This window comes from Pan troglodytes, chromosome 18 (genome assembly GCF_028858775.2).
Source record: "Pan troglodytes isolate AG18354 chromosome 18, NHGRI_mPanTro3-v2.0_pri, whole genome shotgun sequence".
Lineage (NCBI taxonomy): Eukaryota > Metazoa > Chordata > Mammalia > Primates > Hominidae > Pan > Pan troglodytes.
This window is the reverse complement of record NC_072416.2, coordinates 13278706-13294984: the sequence shown is the minus strand read 5'-3', so window position 1 is coordinate 13294984 and position 16279 is coordinate 13278706. Positions and strand designations below refer to the sequence as shown.

Here is a 16279-nt window from a genome sequence, read left to right as displayed (position 1 = left end):
CTTGTGCCTCAGCCTCCTGAGTAGCTGGGATTACAGGCACACACCACCACGCCTGGCTGATTTTTTGTATTTTTAGTAGAGACGGGGTGTCACCACGTTGGCCAGGCTGGTCTCGAACTCCTGACCTCAGGTGATCCGCCTGCCTTGGCATCCCAAAGTGCTGGGATTACAGGCGTGAGCCACCCCACCTGGCCAGATGTGGCTTTTTTCCTCCCTTCTAATGAAGATGACCCTGGCCTTGAGTGACAGAGTCTGGACAAGATGTTAAGGGGCGTGTTTTTTGGTAGAGTGCACACCCACATGGGCAGATTTGCCTTGGGTGTGAGTCATCGATAAGTTCTAGGGAAGCCAATTCTGGAAAAGCTGCAGACAGGCCGCGTAAAGATATGGGAGGGGGACCGGGCACAGTGGCTCACACCTGTAATCCCAGCACTTTGGGAGGCCAAGGTGGGCAGATCACCTGAGGTCAGGAGTTCGAGACCTGCTTGGCCAATATGGTGAAACCCTGTCTCCACTAAAAATACAAAACTCAGCCGGGCCTTGTCGCACACACCTGTAATCCCAGCTACTGTAATCCCAGCTACTTGTCGCACACACCTGTAATCCCAGAGGCAGGAGAATTGCTTGAACCCAGGAAGCGGAGGTTGCAGTGAGTCGAGATTGCGCCACTGCACTCCAGCGTGGGCAATAGAGCAAGACTTCGTCTCAAAAAATAATAAAAAAAATAAAAATAAAAAAAGAAATGGCAGGGGGAGTGGGAGGAGACCAGGGGGAGGAAGAAAGTGGAACGGGGTTGGGGGTGGTGGAGAAACAGGCAGCTGTCAGTTCCAGTCTCCAACCTGGGAAGGATATGGGGTAGGAACAGGCTCCATAGTGGTCCCTGCCCCTCAGTGTCCTCCTCCTAGCTTTGCTTCAATTCTCTCTCACTTGCATTATCTATGTACCAAGCACAGGAATGCCATGTTCTCAATTTTACCATATTCGTGTGCCACCTGGACCATTACTGATTTTGTATTTCTATTTAAATTGAGTCACCTAAAAATTTCAAAAAATAGGCCGAGTGCGGTGGCTCATACTTGTAATCCCGGCACTTTAGGAGGCCAGTGTGGGAGGATCACTTGAGCCCCAGAGTTCAAGACTAGCCTGGGCAACATGGGGAGACCTAGTCTCTACAAAAAAAATACAAAAACTAGCTGAGCATGGTGGTGTATGTCTGTAGTCCTAGCTACTCAGGAGGCTGAGGTGGGAGGATCACTTGAGGCCTGGAAGGTTGAGGCTGCAGTGAGGAGAAATTGAGCCACTGCACTCCAGCCTGGGTGACAGACAACCTGTGTTAAAAAGAAAAAGAAAATTTAAAAAATAATAATTTAAAAGAGACACAGCGGAGTGCATTGGCTCATGCCTATAATCCCAGAACTTTGGGAGGCTGAGGCAGGAGGATGGCTTGAGGCTAGGAGTTCAAGACCAGCCTGGGCAACATAGCAAGACCCCATCTCTACAAAAAATTAGCCAGGCATGGTGGCACACACTTGTAATGCCAGCTACATAGGAGACTGGGTTGGGAACATCACCTGAGCCCAGGAGTTCTAGGCTGCAGTGAGATATGATAGTGCCACTGCACTCCAGCCTAGGCAACATAGTGAGATCCAATTTCTACAAACAAAATAAAAATAAAAATAAATAGCCAGGTATGGTGGCATGCACCTGTAGTACCAGTTACTCAGGTGGCTGAGGCAGAAGGATCACTTGATCCCAGGAGTTTAAGGTTGCAGTGAGCCATGATCATGCCATTGCACTCCAGCCTGGGCAACAGAGAGAGAACTTGTCTCTAAAAATAAAATTAAAAATGAAAATAAAAGAGAAACTTCAGGTCTCTTCAATAAATGGAAAACCATCAGCACTTGCTGTAAGCAGAGGGTAGCTAGAAAATAAATGTAAGGGAAGCAGAGCCAACCATTCAAATGCAGTCTGAGCCTGTGGCCTGCAGAAACTGCTGAATGCTGAAGCTGCTCTTTGTGAACCATGCAAGATGGCCAAGGGCTAGAGAGACAAAGATAGGCTGGCACCACGTGGGGCCTCATGCCTGGAAATGGTCAGCAGGTTTGAAAGAGAATTGACAAGGAGGTAACTGTCTCATTTCTCTCATCTAAAAACCAGGGAATGCAGGCAGGGCGTGGTGGCTCATGCCTGTAATCCCAGCACTTTGGGAGGCCGAGATAGGTGGATCACTTGAGGCCGGGAGTTCGAGACCCGCCTGGCCAACATGGCAAAACCCTGTCTCTACTAACAAAAATAAATAAATAAATACAAAAATTAGCCAGATGTGGTAGCACATGCCTGTGGCCCAGCTACTCAGGAGGCTGAGGCAGGAGAATCACTTGACCCTGGGAGGCGGAGGTTGCAGTGAGCCGAGATCACTCCACTGCATTCCAGCCTGGGTAACACAGTAAGACTCTGTCTCAAAAAAAAAAAAGATAAATAAAAATAAAAGCCAGGGAATGTTGCTAGAACCTTCTGCATAGGATTGGTTTGGTTCTATAATGAGATGATTCATGTAAGAGTCTTGGCGCAGGACCTGGCCTGGAGTAAACGTTTGATAAATGGTTGTGTGCGCCTGTGCCCTTGTTCCTCTGCTTACACAGGAATTCCAGGAGAACTGACATGGTGCCTTTTTTTGTGGCCCTGTCCCCCACCCATGTGCTGTACATCAAAGGCATTTAATAAATATTTTTAACAGGAGGTGGGAGGGACTTGAGTTCTGTGATGCTGACAGTGACCATTTGTCTCACTTGTAGCCAGTACTCGTATGTGCTCAACAAGTGATTGTTGTGTAAAAAAGCAAACAACTGAGTGTAAAGTCCAGCAGAATGTCCACTCCACAAGGACAGGGTTTTCCAGCTGTTGTGCTTACTCGGATCCACCGCCTAGAACAGTGCTTGGCACTAAGTAGGTGCTCAGCGAACATTTGTTGCACTGACACATGAATCAATGACTCTGTGGATGAATGAATGAATGAAGAAAGGATTGAGCTTATGAATGAGTATTAGCTCTTCCTTTCCCAGACCCAGGAGACAGGCCTTTTGTAAAGTTTCAGGTCCCCATCACAGGCTGACTAAGCCCTAAGCATGGTGACCAGGAAATGGAGAAAGTGAACAAATAAAGAGACAAGGTGGGCTCAGGTCTCTGGCCTGAGGCATCTCTAGATTTCCCTAGCAACAGCGCCTACTGGTGGAGAGGAGCATCCTGGGAGCTGCCCTGGATGGCCTCAGGGTGGGGCGGGGAAGGCGCGTACCACAGGTGGCTGCTGCTTTTTTTTTTTTTTTTTTTTTTGAGACAGGGTCCCAGTCTGTCACCCAGGCTGGAGTGCAGTGGCGTCATCATAGCTCACTGCAGCCTCGACATCCCAGGCTTAAGCGATCCTCCTGCCTCAGCCTCCTGAGTAGCTGGGACTACCGGTGTGCACCACCACGCCCGGCTTATTTTTTTTTTAATTTTTTGTAGAGACAGGGTCTCACCATGCTACCCAAGCTGGTAGAATTCCTGGGCTCAAGCAATCTGCCTGCCTCAGCCTCCCAAAGTGCTGGGACCACAGTTGTCAGCCACCGCGCCCAGCCCACTGGCAGCTTCTTATCACCCGCTGAACCCTCAGTAATGTCCCCTCCACCCCAGCAATAGGCTGTTCAAGTAGGTACGCCTAGATGGTAGGGGCTGTTTTCCATGACAGGGCAAACACTGGGCAAAGTGGCACCAAGAAGCATTTTTCATCTATATAAGGCTTTATTTTCTTCTGCGCTGGGCTGAAGTGGTGCATTCTAAGGGTTGTACATCCCACCCACTGCCCCCACAAAGGGGAGGTTTCTGAAGAAAATCCCCAGGGCTTCCAAGAGAGGTGTTCCCCCATTGAGTGTTTATATGCCACTCACATGCTGGGCACAGAACATTCTTATGGGATAATGTTTAACCAGCGTGTGGGCTGAGTTGCTGTGGCTCACGGAGGACCAGGTGAGGGGCTGGCCTCCTTCCTAGGTGGGCTCTGGAGGAGGCTGGGCCTTCTTGCCCTCCCATAACCCAGCTTCTTGTCTTGACTCCACCAGTAGGAAACAGGCATCCTTTTGTCCTCTTTAGGAAGCAAACTGCTGTCTATTTTTCCTGGATTTTTTCTTAAGCTAATACAGAAGCCAGGACTGATTCTTTGAAAAAATTCTGTTTTAAGCAATTTCTTGGTGCCCATAGGGTATGGGCCCAACCTCACTCAAATAGTCATTCCTTGCATATTAAGATGTGTGAATGTTTTACAGCTTATGAGAAAGGAAAAAAAACAAAGTGATTGTAAAATCCTTGAAGGCAGGGACTGGGTGTTATACTTGCAATCCCACCTCATTCAGGAGCAATTTACTGTGTAATCAGTTTTCCCCTATCTTAAAATCCAAGATGGGCAGGATTCTATAATTTGTAGGGCAGGTTGTTCCCAAATTTGAGTGTGCACAAGAGTCACTGGGGGGAAGCTGGTTAAAAATCTAGACTTCCAGATCCCACTGTGATTCATTCATTCAATTGATGTTTATTGAGCTACTACCATAAGTAGGGTTTCCAGATTTAGCAAAGACAAATACAGGATGTCCATTTAAACTTGAATGTCAGATCAACAAATTTTTTTTTTTTTTTTGAGACAGAGTCTTACTCTGTTGGCCAGGCTAGAATGCAGTACAGTGTTGTGATCATAGCTGAGTGCGACCTTGACCTTCTGGGCTCAAGCAATCCTTCCTCAACCTCCCAAGTAGCTGGGATTACAGATGTGCACTATATGCCTGGCCAATTTTTCTTTTTTTTTTTTTTTTTTGTAGAGATGGGGTCCCACTATATTGCCCAGGCTGGTCTCAAACTCCTGGGCTCAAGCTATCCTCCCACCTCAGTGCCCCGCAAAGTGCTGGAATTACAGGCACTAAGACACTATGGCCAGCCAACAAATTATTATATTTTTAAAATTTTATTTAGTTTTTGAGACAGAGTTTCACTCTTGTTGCCCAGTCTTGCAGCCCAGTGCAATGGTGTGATCTTGGCTCCCTGCAACCTCCGCCTCCCAGGTTCAAGCGATTTTCCTGTCTCAGCCTCCCAGTAGCTGGAATTACAGGTGCTTGCCACCATGTCTGGCCAATTTTTGTATTTTTAGTAGAAATGGAATTTTACCATGTTGGTCAGGCTGGTTTTGAACTCCTCTCCTCAGGTGATCTGCCTGCTTTGGCCTCCCAAAGTGCTGGGATTACAGGCGTGAGCCACTGTGCCTGGCCAAATTATTATTATATAGGATCTTGCTCTGCTGCCCAGGCTGGAGTGCAGTGGTGCATCACGGCTCACTGCAGCCTTCACCTCCTGGGATCAGGCAATCCTCCCACCTCAGCCTCCTGAGTAGCTGGGACCACAGGTGCAAACCACCACACCTGACTAATTTTTTTGTATTTTTTGTAGAGATGGGTTTTCACTATGTTGCCCAGGCTGGTCTCGAACTCCTGGGCTCGAGCAATCCTCCCACCTCAGCCTCCCAAAGTGTTTAGGATTATAGGTGTGAGCCACTGTGCCTGACCTACAAATCATGTTTTAACATCAGTATGTCTCATGCAATAACTGGGGGGGCTTGCCTCCGTGCATTCATGCTACTATAACCAAGTACCACCATAGGCTAGGTGGCTTGTAAACAACAAAATTTATTTCTCACAGTTCTGGAGGCTGAAAGTCCAAGGTCAGGGTGCCAGCATGATCGGGTTCTGGTGAGGGCCCTCTTCTGGGTTGTAGACAGCCTTTGTTTTTTCTTCACCTGGCAGAAAGAGAGTAAAGTAGTCTCTTATAAAGGCACTAATCCCATTCACGAGAGCTCCACCTCATCACCTAATCGCCTCTCAGAGGCCCCACCTCCAACACACTGGGACAGATTAAGCTTTCAATATAGGAATTTTGGGGGAACACAAACATTCAGGCAGTCCATTACAGAACATACACGAGAAAGTGCTTTGTTGTTTATATGAAATTCAAATTTAACTGGGAGTCCTGTAGTTTAACTGGTAACCCTAATGCCGCACCAAACACTGTTATAGGCGATGGGAGAACAGCGTGAACAAAACACAGCCCCTGATTTCTGATAGCTTATGTTCTAGTGAGGAAGCCATTTCCTGGTGCCCCCATAGGGTCTGGAGACAAATTGATTCATGCAGACAAATAGATCCAGGAAGGAAGGGGGAAGCCAGGTGAGGGGTGGAGTGATGGAGGTGGCTGTCCATTTTGAATAGAGTAGACAGGGAAGCTCTTTCTTTGGAGGTGACATTTAAGCAAGGACCTGGAGAGGTGAGATTTGGATGCAGTAAGTGTGTAGGGCTCAAGGATCTGCACAGATAATAAGCCATTCTGGAAGAATCCGATGTGGGGATCTGCGAACGCCACTTTGAGAAAAATGACTTTAGGGTTTCAAGCCTCATGTCCACCTCTGATGATGCACTTAGCTGTTTACAGCTCCTCTCTGGACCTCAGTTGACTTCATATGTGCAATGGGAATAGTAGTCACTGACTCACTTTCTCACAGGGCTGTTGTGGGTATCAAATGATGTAAAAGATGGGAAAGGACTTTGTAAACTGAAAAACGCTCAGCAGGGTCTCGACTAGCGCCGTCCATTAGAAATACAGTGCAAGCCCCTTGTGTAACTTTAAAGTGTCTAGTAGCTGCTTGAAAAAGCGAAAAATGTGAAATTGATTTTATGTTATTTTATTTATTTTTTGAAGCAGAGTTTTGCTCTTGTTGCCCAGTCTGGAGTGCGATGGTGCGACCTCGGTTCACTGCAACCTCCTCCTGCCGGGTTCAAGCAATTCTCCTGCCTCAGCCTCCCGAGTAGTTGGGATTACAGGCGCCCGCCACCACATCTGGCTAATTTTTTTCTATTTTTAGTAGAGACGGGGTCTCACTATGTGGCCCAGGCTGGTCTGGAACTTCTGACCTCAGGTGATCCACCCGTCTTGGCCTCCCAAAGTGCTGGTAAAACAGGTGTGAGCCACCCTGCCAGGCATGAAATTGATTTTAATAATATGTTTTATGTAATGCGTAATACTTTGGTAATAATATACCGAAGTGTTATTTTTACATGTTGTCAATATAAAAATTATTACAGAGATACTTTATAACATTTTTCTTGTGCTAAGTCTTCAAAATCTGGTGCATGTTACGTGCTTACTTATGGCTCATCTCAATTTGCACTAGCCACATTCAAGGGCTTAACAGCCATATGTGGCCCTCGGCCTCATGTTGGACAGCACAGGCTATAGCATGAATATTATGTGAAGAGCTGGCCTCATTGTTTTAAAACACAGTGTATTAGTGGAAATTTTGAGGTATAATCATACAGTAATTTTTTTTTATATTTGTATTTTACTTTTACTTTTTTTTTTTTTTTAAGAGACGGAGTCTCACTCTGTCGCCCAGCCTGCAGTGTAATGGTGCCATCACAGCTCAGTAGAGCCCCAAACTCATAGGCTCAAGCCATCCTCTCACCTCAGCCTTCTGACTAGCTAGGACTATAGACATGAGCTACCAGGCCCAGATAATTTTTTTTTTTTTTAGAGATGGGGTCTCACTATGTTACCCAGGCTGGTCTCAAACTCCTGGCGTCAAGTGATTCTCCTGCCTCGGCATCCCAAAGTGCTGGGATTACAGGCATGAGCCACCGTGCCCAGCCTTTGTTTTATTTTTTAAATTGACACAGTAATTGTGCGTATGTTTTGACGCACACCATGTGTAGTGATCAGGGTAACTTGCATTTCCGTCATCTCAAACATCATTTCTTTGTGTTGGGAACATCCACTATCCGCCTTCTAGCTATTTGGAACTTATGTTTTAGTCATCCTACAGTGGCATAAAACACTGGAACTTACTCCTCCCACCTCGCTGTAACTTTGTATCCTTTAAGCACTCACTCTCTATACCCTGCCCTTTCCCTTTCCCTTCCCAGCCTGTAGTATCCTCTGTTCTACTGTTTACTTCTATGAGATCAACACTTTAGCTTCTGCATATGAGTGAGAGCATGTGGTGTTTAACTTTCTGTCCCTGGTTTACTTCTAAGGTGGAATGTTGAACAGTAAAGTGAAACAGACCAGTGACACAACAATGTGAATGATTCTTACAATAGGCTAAGTAAAAGAAGCCAGACTAAGGGCAACAGATCAACAGATGATCACCATCAGAAAGATAGTTCCCAAGAAGAGGGGGCATTCCACACCACAGGGGTCCACAGGGGGAGCACTGGGGTGGCTCAGGAAGGAGGGAGGGAGGGGGAGAAATGTGGGCAGGAGCCTTTGTTATGGTTTCCGTGGGAAGGACAGGGTGGGGCAGGGTAAGAGGCTTAGGAATGGCTAATTAGGATCATTTCAGTGGGCTCTGGGGGATAGGGACTGTCCCTAGTTGAATAGTACCTGGCCTGGGGTGATTAGAGCAGGTGTATTGTGGCCTGGTGGACAGTGAATGCCCAGTAAAGGAGGTGGTTGGACTATGGGCTCTAGGTTGGTTGCTTTGCATTTGAAGAGTGTGCTCCAGGGTGACTTGTCTGCTTATCGCTAGGTTATCACTGGCTAACCCTGGGAGGGCCAGTGCCTCTAGGGTCAGCAAGGCCTCAGATATCAAAGCTCTAGAACACAAAAGATAAGACATGTGTCATGTACTCATACTGCAAGAGATTTGGCCAGGGGCACGGCACAGCAATCCAGATTGGTTTGGGTGAATATCAGTAGCTCTGTCATGTCTCAGCCCTGCCAGCCTGCGGCCAGCCCCTTAGCTTTTAACAGGAAGAGAGATTTCAAGGAATTGCCTGAACCGAGCTTCTTCAGAGCTTGTCGCTCTCTGCGACTGTTCTTTGGAGCTAGTCTCGTGCTAGAAGTTGTGAAGGCTTTGCCTAATTCCAGTTGAGATGTTCAAGGGACAGGATCCCTTTCTCCTCCTTTCATGTGATTATTTATTTATTAGACAGTGTCTCACTCTGTCACCCAGGCTGGGGTGCAGTGGCATGATCTCAGTTCACTGTAGCCTCAACCTCTCATGCTCAGGTGATGCTCCTGCCTCAGCCTCCCTTGTAGCTGGGACTACAGGCGCGCATCACCATGCCTGGCTAATTTTGTCTATTTTTCATGGAGACAAGGTCTCACTATGTTGCCCCAGTCTGGTCTCAAACTCCTGGACTCAAGTGATCCTCCCACCTCATCCTCCCAAAGTGCTGCAATTATAGGCATGAGCTACCACGCCAGGCCTCTATGTGATATTAATGCCCAACTCCAAACATGGTAGGGTCTGGGGAATTTAGGGGTTTCTAGTGCCTGCTTATAATCACCTAAGTGTATTGGGAGATGAGGAGTGGTATTTTCCTCTCCCTTGGAAATACCAGGCCCCTCTTGGCTGTAACGTCTCAGTGGCTGGTGCTTGGGGACCATGGGAGGAGAGTGTGGGGATAGGAGCCTCTTTCGGTTAATATCATCTCTGATGCTCACCCCTCAGGCCCCACCGCAACCCGCCTGCCCACCTGTACCACCTGGGCTAATCCACATGCTTCTCTGAAGACTTGCTCTTCAAAGAGACAAGCACAATGCAAATTAAAACCATAATATACCACTACATGTTCACGAGAATGGCTGAAATTAAAAAGACTGACCACACTAAGTGTTGACGAAGGTGGGGAGCAACTGACAGTCGTGAATACTGCTGGTGGGAATGAAAACTAGAAACCTGGGGGAAAACTTTGACAGTTTCTAAAAAAGTGAAACATTGACCCATTCTATGATCCAGCTATTCCACTCCTAGGCATTTACCCAAAAGAAATAAAGTATACATCTCCCCAAAGACTCAGATACAAATATTCATAGCAGCTCTTATTTGTAATAGCCCCAAAGTGGAAACAACCCCCATGTCCATGAACAGGTGGCTAGATGAAAACTGTGGTCTAGCTATATGGTGGAATATTGTGCAATGAAATGAAACAGATCATTGATACACACAACAACATGAATAATTCTCAAAATAATTATGCTGAGTGAAGAAGCCAGACCCCCCCCCGCCCTCCAAAAACAAATATATATATACTGTCAGATTCTGATGCTAGAAAGGCAAACTAATGCACCATGACAGAAGTGTTTATCTATGATCAGTGGTTGCCTAGGGTAGGCGGAGGCAGGAGAGACGGATTGTAAAGCGGTATACAGAAACCTTTGGGAGTGATGGATTCATTCACTATCTTGATTATGGTGATGATTTCATGGGTATATACATAAGTCAAACCTCAGCTAATTGTAAACATTAAACATGTGTAATTTATTGTATATCAACTATGCCTCAACAAAGCTGTAAAGCTTTAAAAAATCTATTTTTTAAAAAGTCAGGTACAGACCAGTCATGGTGGCTCACATGCCTGTATTCTCAGTGCTTCAAGAGGTTGAGGTGGCAGGATCACTTTAGGTCAGGAGTTTGAGACCAGCCTGGGCAACAGAAAGTTAGCTGAGTGTGGTGGCAGGCACCTGTAGTCCCAGCTACTGAGGAAGCTGAGGTGAGAGCATCACTGGAGCCCGGGAGGCAGAGGTTGCAGTGAGCCATGACCCCGCCACTGCTCTTCAATCTGAGCAACAGAGACCCTGTCCCACGGAGGAGGAGGAGGAGGAGAAAGAAGGAGAAGGGGAAGAGAAAGACTGAGAAGGAGGAAGAGGAGGAAGAAAAAGAAGAAAGAAGCAGCATGCATAAGCTTTAGGGGTGGGCTGGTGGGAGATCACACTGTGAGGCAGTGCCAGCCTCCAATCCCAAGGCCGATCTGGGAGCAGTCGCTAGGATGCAGATGCAGAGGGGACACAGAAGGGGACAGGTGGGCCTGGACCCTCCTGAGGAGTGGCTCACACTCTGACTGGGGGACCCAACCTACCCTGCTGTGAACCAGTCTGTCTGACGTGTGTTAGTGGAGACACAAACCTTTGCTTATGCCAGAGATGTGATTTGTTTCAATTAGGAGGATGGGATGAGGCTTCTTGGAAACAATGGTATTTCAATGTATTGGTCTCTTATTTGAAAAATAGAGTGTGATCACTGGAATAGCTGACCTCTGATGAGCACTTAGTATGTGCTAGGGACTCTTGGAAAGCTGCACGTGCAGTATTCCATTTTATTCTTGTCACACACTTGCTGGGCGGGCACTTTTATCACCTCCATTTAAGGACATGGATGCCCAAGGTCTTATAGGTATAGGTCTTATAGGTATAGTGGTGATAACAAGATTTGGCCCCTGGTGGTCTAATTTCCAATTCAGCACTCCTATAATTCCCAGTCTGTCTCTGGTGTGTGGGTGTGTGGATGGAGAATATATTGGAATGTACAACTGTTTGGGTTTTTTGTTTTTTGTTTTTTAGAGATAGGGTCTTGCTGTGTCACCCGGGCTGGAGTGCAGTGGTGCGATCATAGCTCAATGCAACCTTGAACTCCTGGGCTCAAACAGTTCTCCAGCCTCAGCCTCCCAAGTAGCTGGGACTACAGACGTGCACCACCATGCCTGGCTAACTTTTAAAATTATTTTATAGAGATAAGGTCTTGCTCTGTTGCCCAGGCTGGTCTCAAACTCCTGGGCTCAAGTGATTCTGCCATGTTGGCCTCCCAAAATGTTGGGATTACAGGTGTGAGCCACTGCACCCGAACTTGAGTATGATTTGAAGGTGCCTTTGGGACCCTTCTGTTGTAAATCATTGTCACTTATTACTAGTCTAAAATGGAAAAGGTAAACGGTATTGAACAAATGTTGAATTAATTATCCCCATCACTTGCAGATAGTACTTCTTGTTTTACATCATAGTCTTGTCTGTCTCTTTCCCCAGACCTCCATGGTTTTGATGATGAACCTTTCAAGTAAGCCTTCACTGGTTGTTTCTTTGAATTATCTTCTTCATTAATTACGATGAACAGGGTAGAAATGGTCAAAGATGTTGACTCACTGTGGTCTTGTATCAAGGTAGCAGTCACATTCACAAAGCAGATGCCCTTGTATGGAAGAGCAGCTGCATCTCTAGCAGGTGACCCCATGAAGATGTTCCTGGTGGAGCTGATGAATAGCTTCTTTAGGTGCTATAGAGTCTCTAGGCAAATGAAATCGAACTCTTCATGATCATGAGTTGCACTGGCACATCCTTCTGATCATTGAAGGCCATCATGGCAGGACATCACTGCGTCATTTCTAGGCTTCTCAGGGACTGAGCACATGCAACCTCGCCACTGTGTCCTGCTGAGTCTGGGAAGGGGTGTCAAGACAGCCTGTCCTCAAAGGGCCTTGTCACAGAAGAGGGACACCGTGACCAGCAGAACTGCTCACAGGTCAAGGGCCACTGGGTGACAATAGGGTAGAGAGTGGATGTTTCAGTCACGGTGAGGTGACATCGTTTAGTGCCAGTGTCTCAGTTCCGGGTGTGTTTGTGGTTGGCCAAGTGCAAGGACAGCTTCCTTCTGGAATAAATGCATAGGCTTTTGAGCCCATTCTTTGTTCATTCTCTCATTCTTTTATTTTTTGTTGTGGAAAGTTTCAAACACACAGAAGTAGAGAGAATCATATAAAAGACTCCCACCAGGTGCTGTGGGTCACACCTGTAATCCCAGCACTTTGGGAGGTTGAGGCATGATGGTTGCTTGAGCCCAGGAGTTTGAGACCAGTCTGAGCAACATAGCAAGCCCTAATCTCTTGAAAAAAATTAAACAATTAGCCAGGTGTGGTGGTGTGTGACTGTAATCCCTGCTACTTGCAAGGCTGAGGCGGGAAGATCATTTGAGCCCCGGAGGTCGAGGCTGTGGTGAGCTGCGATTGCGCAACTGCACTGCATCCTGAGTGACAGAGCAAGAACCTGTCTCAAAAAAGTGAAATAAATGAAAGACTTTCATGTACCCAACACAAATGTTGACATTTCACCAATCGTGCCTTGGATTTGACTTTTTCTGATTTTCATTGTATTTTCTGTTGAGGCATCACAGTCAGTAAAGCTCACAGCTTGATGGATTTTGAAGATGAATTTTCATCTATGTTTATATCTGTGAAACCTTCAGATCAAGATGTAGAACATTCTCAGACCTTAGCAGGCTCTTGCCTGCCCCTCCCTGAGATCGGCACTTTCATAAATTGTAGGGTACAATGGTGACATCATATTGGGAAAAATATCTTGACAGATAAAAAGTTTTGTCTTCCTTCTTGCCTTCCTGCCTTCCTTTCTCCCTCCCTTCCTCTCCCCTCTCCCCTCCTTCTTCCTCCTCCCCTCCCTCCCTTCTTGCATTCTTATTTCCTTCCCTTCTTCCTTCTTTAGTCACTGATCTAGTTACTAAGAGGGTAAACTCTGGATTTTTTTTTTTTTTTAAAGCAGGCTGGGTGTGGTGGCTCATGCCTATAATCCCAGCACTTTGGGAGGCCGAGGCAGGTGGATCCCTTGAGGTCAGGAGTTTGAGACAAGCCTGGCCAACATGGCGAAACCCCATCTGTACTAAAAATACAAAAATCAATCCTGGCTAACACGGTGAAACCCCGTCTCTACTAAAAATATTTAAAAAAATTAGCCAGGCATGGTGGCAGGCGCCTGTAATCCCAGCTACTCTGGAGGCTGAGGCAGGAGAATGGCGTGAACCCGGGAGGCGGAGTTTGCAGTGAGCCGAAATCGCACCACTGCACTCCAGCCCTGGTGACAGAGCGAGACTCCATCAAAAAAAAAAAAAAAAAAATCAGCCAGGTGAGGCAGCAGGTGCCTGTAATCCCAGCTACTTGGGAGACTGAGGCAGGAGAATCACTTGAACTTGGGGGGCGGAGTTTGCAGTGAGCCCAGATCACAGCACTGCACTCCAGCCTGGGCGACAGAGCGAGACTCCATGTCAAAATAATAATAATAATAATAATAATAATAATAATAATAATAATAATGGAAAATACATACAGATCCAGAGTTTACTTTCTTAGTAATTAAGAAGGTAATTACTAAGAAGGTAAACTCTGAGTCTGTTTGAATACACACACACACACACACGTATGTATGTATGTATATATGAAAAAACCCAGATGAAGTGAAACTGGCTTAGAGATTGGCTTAGAGATTATTTCAGATTAACAGTCTCTGTCAATCTGAAAGGCCTGCCTTCCTCCTTCCCTTCCTTTCCCTCTTCTTCTCCCTCACTCCCTTACTTTGCTTTCTTCCTGCTGAGCACTGATTGGCAACTCTAATGGCTATTGGAGGTTCAGAACAAAACCAACCATGGTACTGGCCCGTCTTCCATGTCCACAGTGCCCCGGTGACAAGAGGGTACCTGAAGCGGCTTCTCAGGGTTTCTAACCCTTTTTTTTTTTTTTGAGACAAAGTCTCGCTCTTGTACCCCAGGCTGGAGTGCGGTGGCACGATCTCAGCTCACTGCAACCTCCACCTCCCGAGTTCAAGCGATTCTCCTGCCTCGGTCCCCTGAGTAGCTGGGATTACAGGCGCCTGCCACCACGCCCGGCTAATTTTTGTTTTTTTAGTAGAGACGGGGTTTCACCATGTTGGCCAGGCTGATCTAGAACCCCTGACCTCAGGTGATCCACCCATCTCGGCCTCTCAGAGTGCTGGGATTACAGGCATGAGCCACCGCGCCCAGCCTCAAGGTTTCTTAGGAAGGGTGAGCTTCCTGCCCTAAAGGTGCTCAAGGCCGGGGAAGGGGTATCTTAAGTGCCTGGCTGGAGGCTGACCTAGTTGACTTGAGCTCCCCCCAGGCCCCCAGTCAGAGGAGGTCAGAAGGGCCTGGTGGGTGGTGACAGCTGTGTGTTCCCTCGCAGACGCTGCAGGAGATCTTCCAGGCCGAGAACACCATCATGCTGCTGGAAAGGTCCATCATAGCCAAGGAGGGCCCGCTGAAGGTGGCCCAGACAAGGCTGGAGTGCCGGACCCGGCGCCCCAACATGGAGCTGTGCAGGGACATCCCGCAGTTCAAGTAAGTGAGGGAGGCCAGAGGAGGCAGGAGAACCCCTGGGAATCCAGGAATGGGAAGGGGTGAGTCTCAGGAGCTTCTAGGTGCACTGGGTCTGAAAAATGGACCCTCCCTCAATCAGGACATGCAGTCCCACAACTCAGTAGAGTGCAGGGTGTGGGTGGAGTTCTGAGATGCAGCTCGGGCTGTACCACTGCGTGGCTTTCTCATCACTGGGAGCCCCACCTGTGCACTGTGGCCTTCTCACTTGCCTAAACTAGGGGTGGTTGTGTAACTCCGTTGTGCTCTAGAAACCCTCTTGTTTCCCTTGAAAGCCAAGGCAATGAATGGTCGCCTCCCAGTTGGTGGCTTTACCTTCTCTCTCCAGGCTTCCATGAAAGAGGCACCCATTCCTCACTCATTTCCCACCTCCCTTTTTGTAAAGTTCTTACCATGAAGCCCTGGAAGAGCCTCATGAGCTCCTGGCTGATGGATCCCACCCATCCTGCTGTGCTAAAGAGGCTGGTGTCTGTTGACGAAGGGCTTTCTCACAGGACAGGGGTCAAAAGCTCATGCCAGCCCAGAAAGGAGGTTTGTGGGGGGCGGGGGGTGGGGATTGTAATAGGATGATGGCCAGGCCAAGAAGGAACAGGTCATCAGATATGGGGATTATTTCCCATGAACGTGCTGTATGACTTGGGGCAAACCACTTGGCCACTCTGTTCTCCCCGTGCTAGGGGCATTATCTTAGTTGTCTATTGCTGTGTAATAAAGTACCCCAAAAGGTAGTGACTTGAAAGAACCACATTTGTTATCTCAGTTTCCGTGGGTTAGGAATTGGGCTAGTAGGTTCCTTGCTATGTTGCACATGTCAGGGTCTTCCGCAGGTTGCAATCAAGCTGTCAGCTGGGGCTGTGGTCTTATCTCAAGGCTGGACTGGGGAAGGTTCCACATCCAAGCTCACTCCCATGCTTGTTGGTAGAACTCAGTTCTTTGCTGGCTGTTGGCTGGCAGCCACCCTCATTCACCCATGGGTCTCTCCAGCATGGTGGCTTGCTTCAACAAAGCATGCAAACCAGAAGGACAATGACAGTACCAGCAGCAAGGATGTCACAGTCTTTTGTAACCTAACCATGGAAGTGACAGTCCATCACTCTTTCTGCATGCTCTTCTTTAGAAGCATCTCTAGGTCCACACTCAAGGATGTGAAGCCAGGAGGTGGAGATCATTGAGGGTCATCCTTGGAACATCCTCCTATGGGCACTAACAGGGTTTCTGGTGGAGTGGGAAGAGACTGAGTTCGGCCCCATTTCAGCTGCTCATTTG

At 47.4% G+C, this 16279-nt stretch overlaps 1 protein-coding gene across 3 annotated transcripts in view; it reads left to right on the top strand.

The window, feature by feature from the left end:
• The window catches only part of TEKT5 (tektin 5), a 69401-nt gene that overhangs the window by 44584 nt on the left and 8538 nt on the right, over window positions 1-16279 (top strand). For 2 of the 3 annotated variants that reach the window (XM_009430280.5, NM_001279940.1), the window contains 1 exon segment: window positions 14823-14977. The exons of the other annotated variant lie outside the window; for it this stretch is intronic. In XM_009430280.5, the coding sequence (XP_009428555.1) occupies window positions 14823-14977 (155 nt within the window). 3 annotated transcript variants of the gene reach the window in all.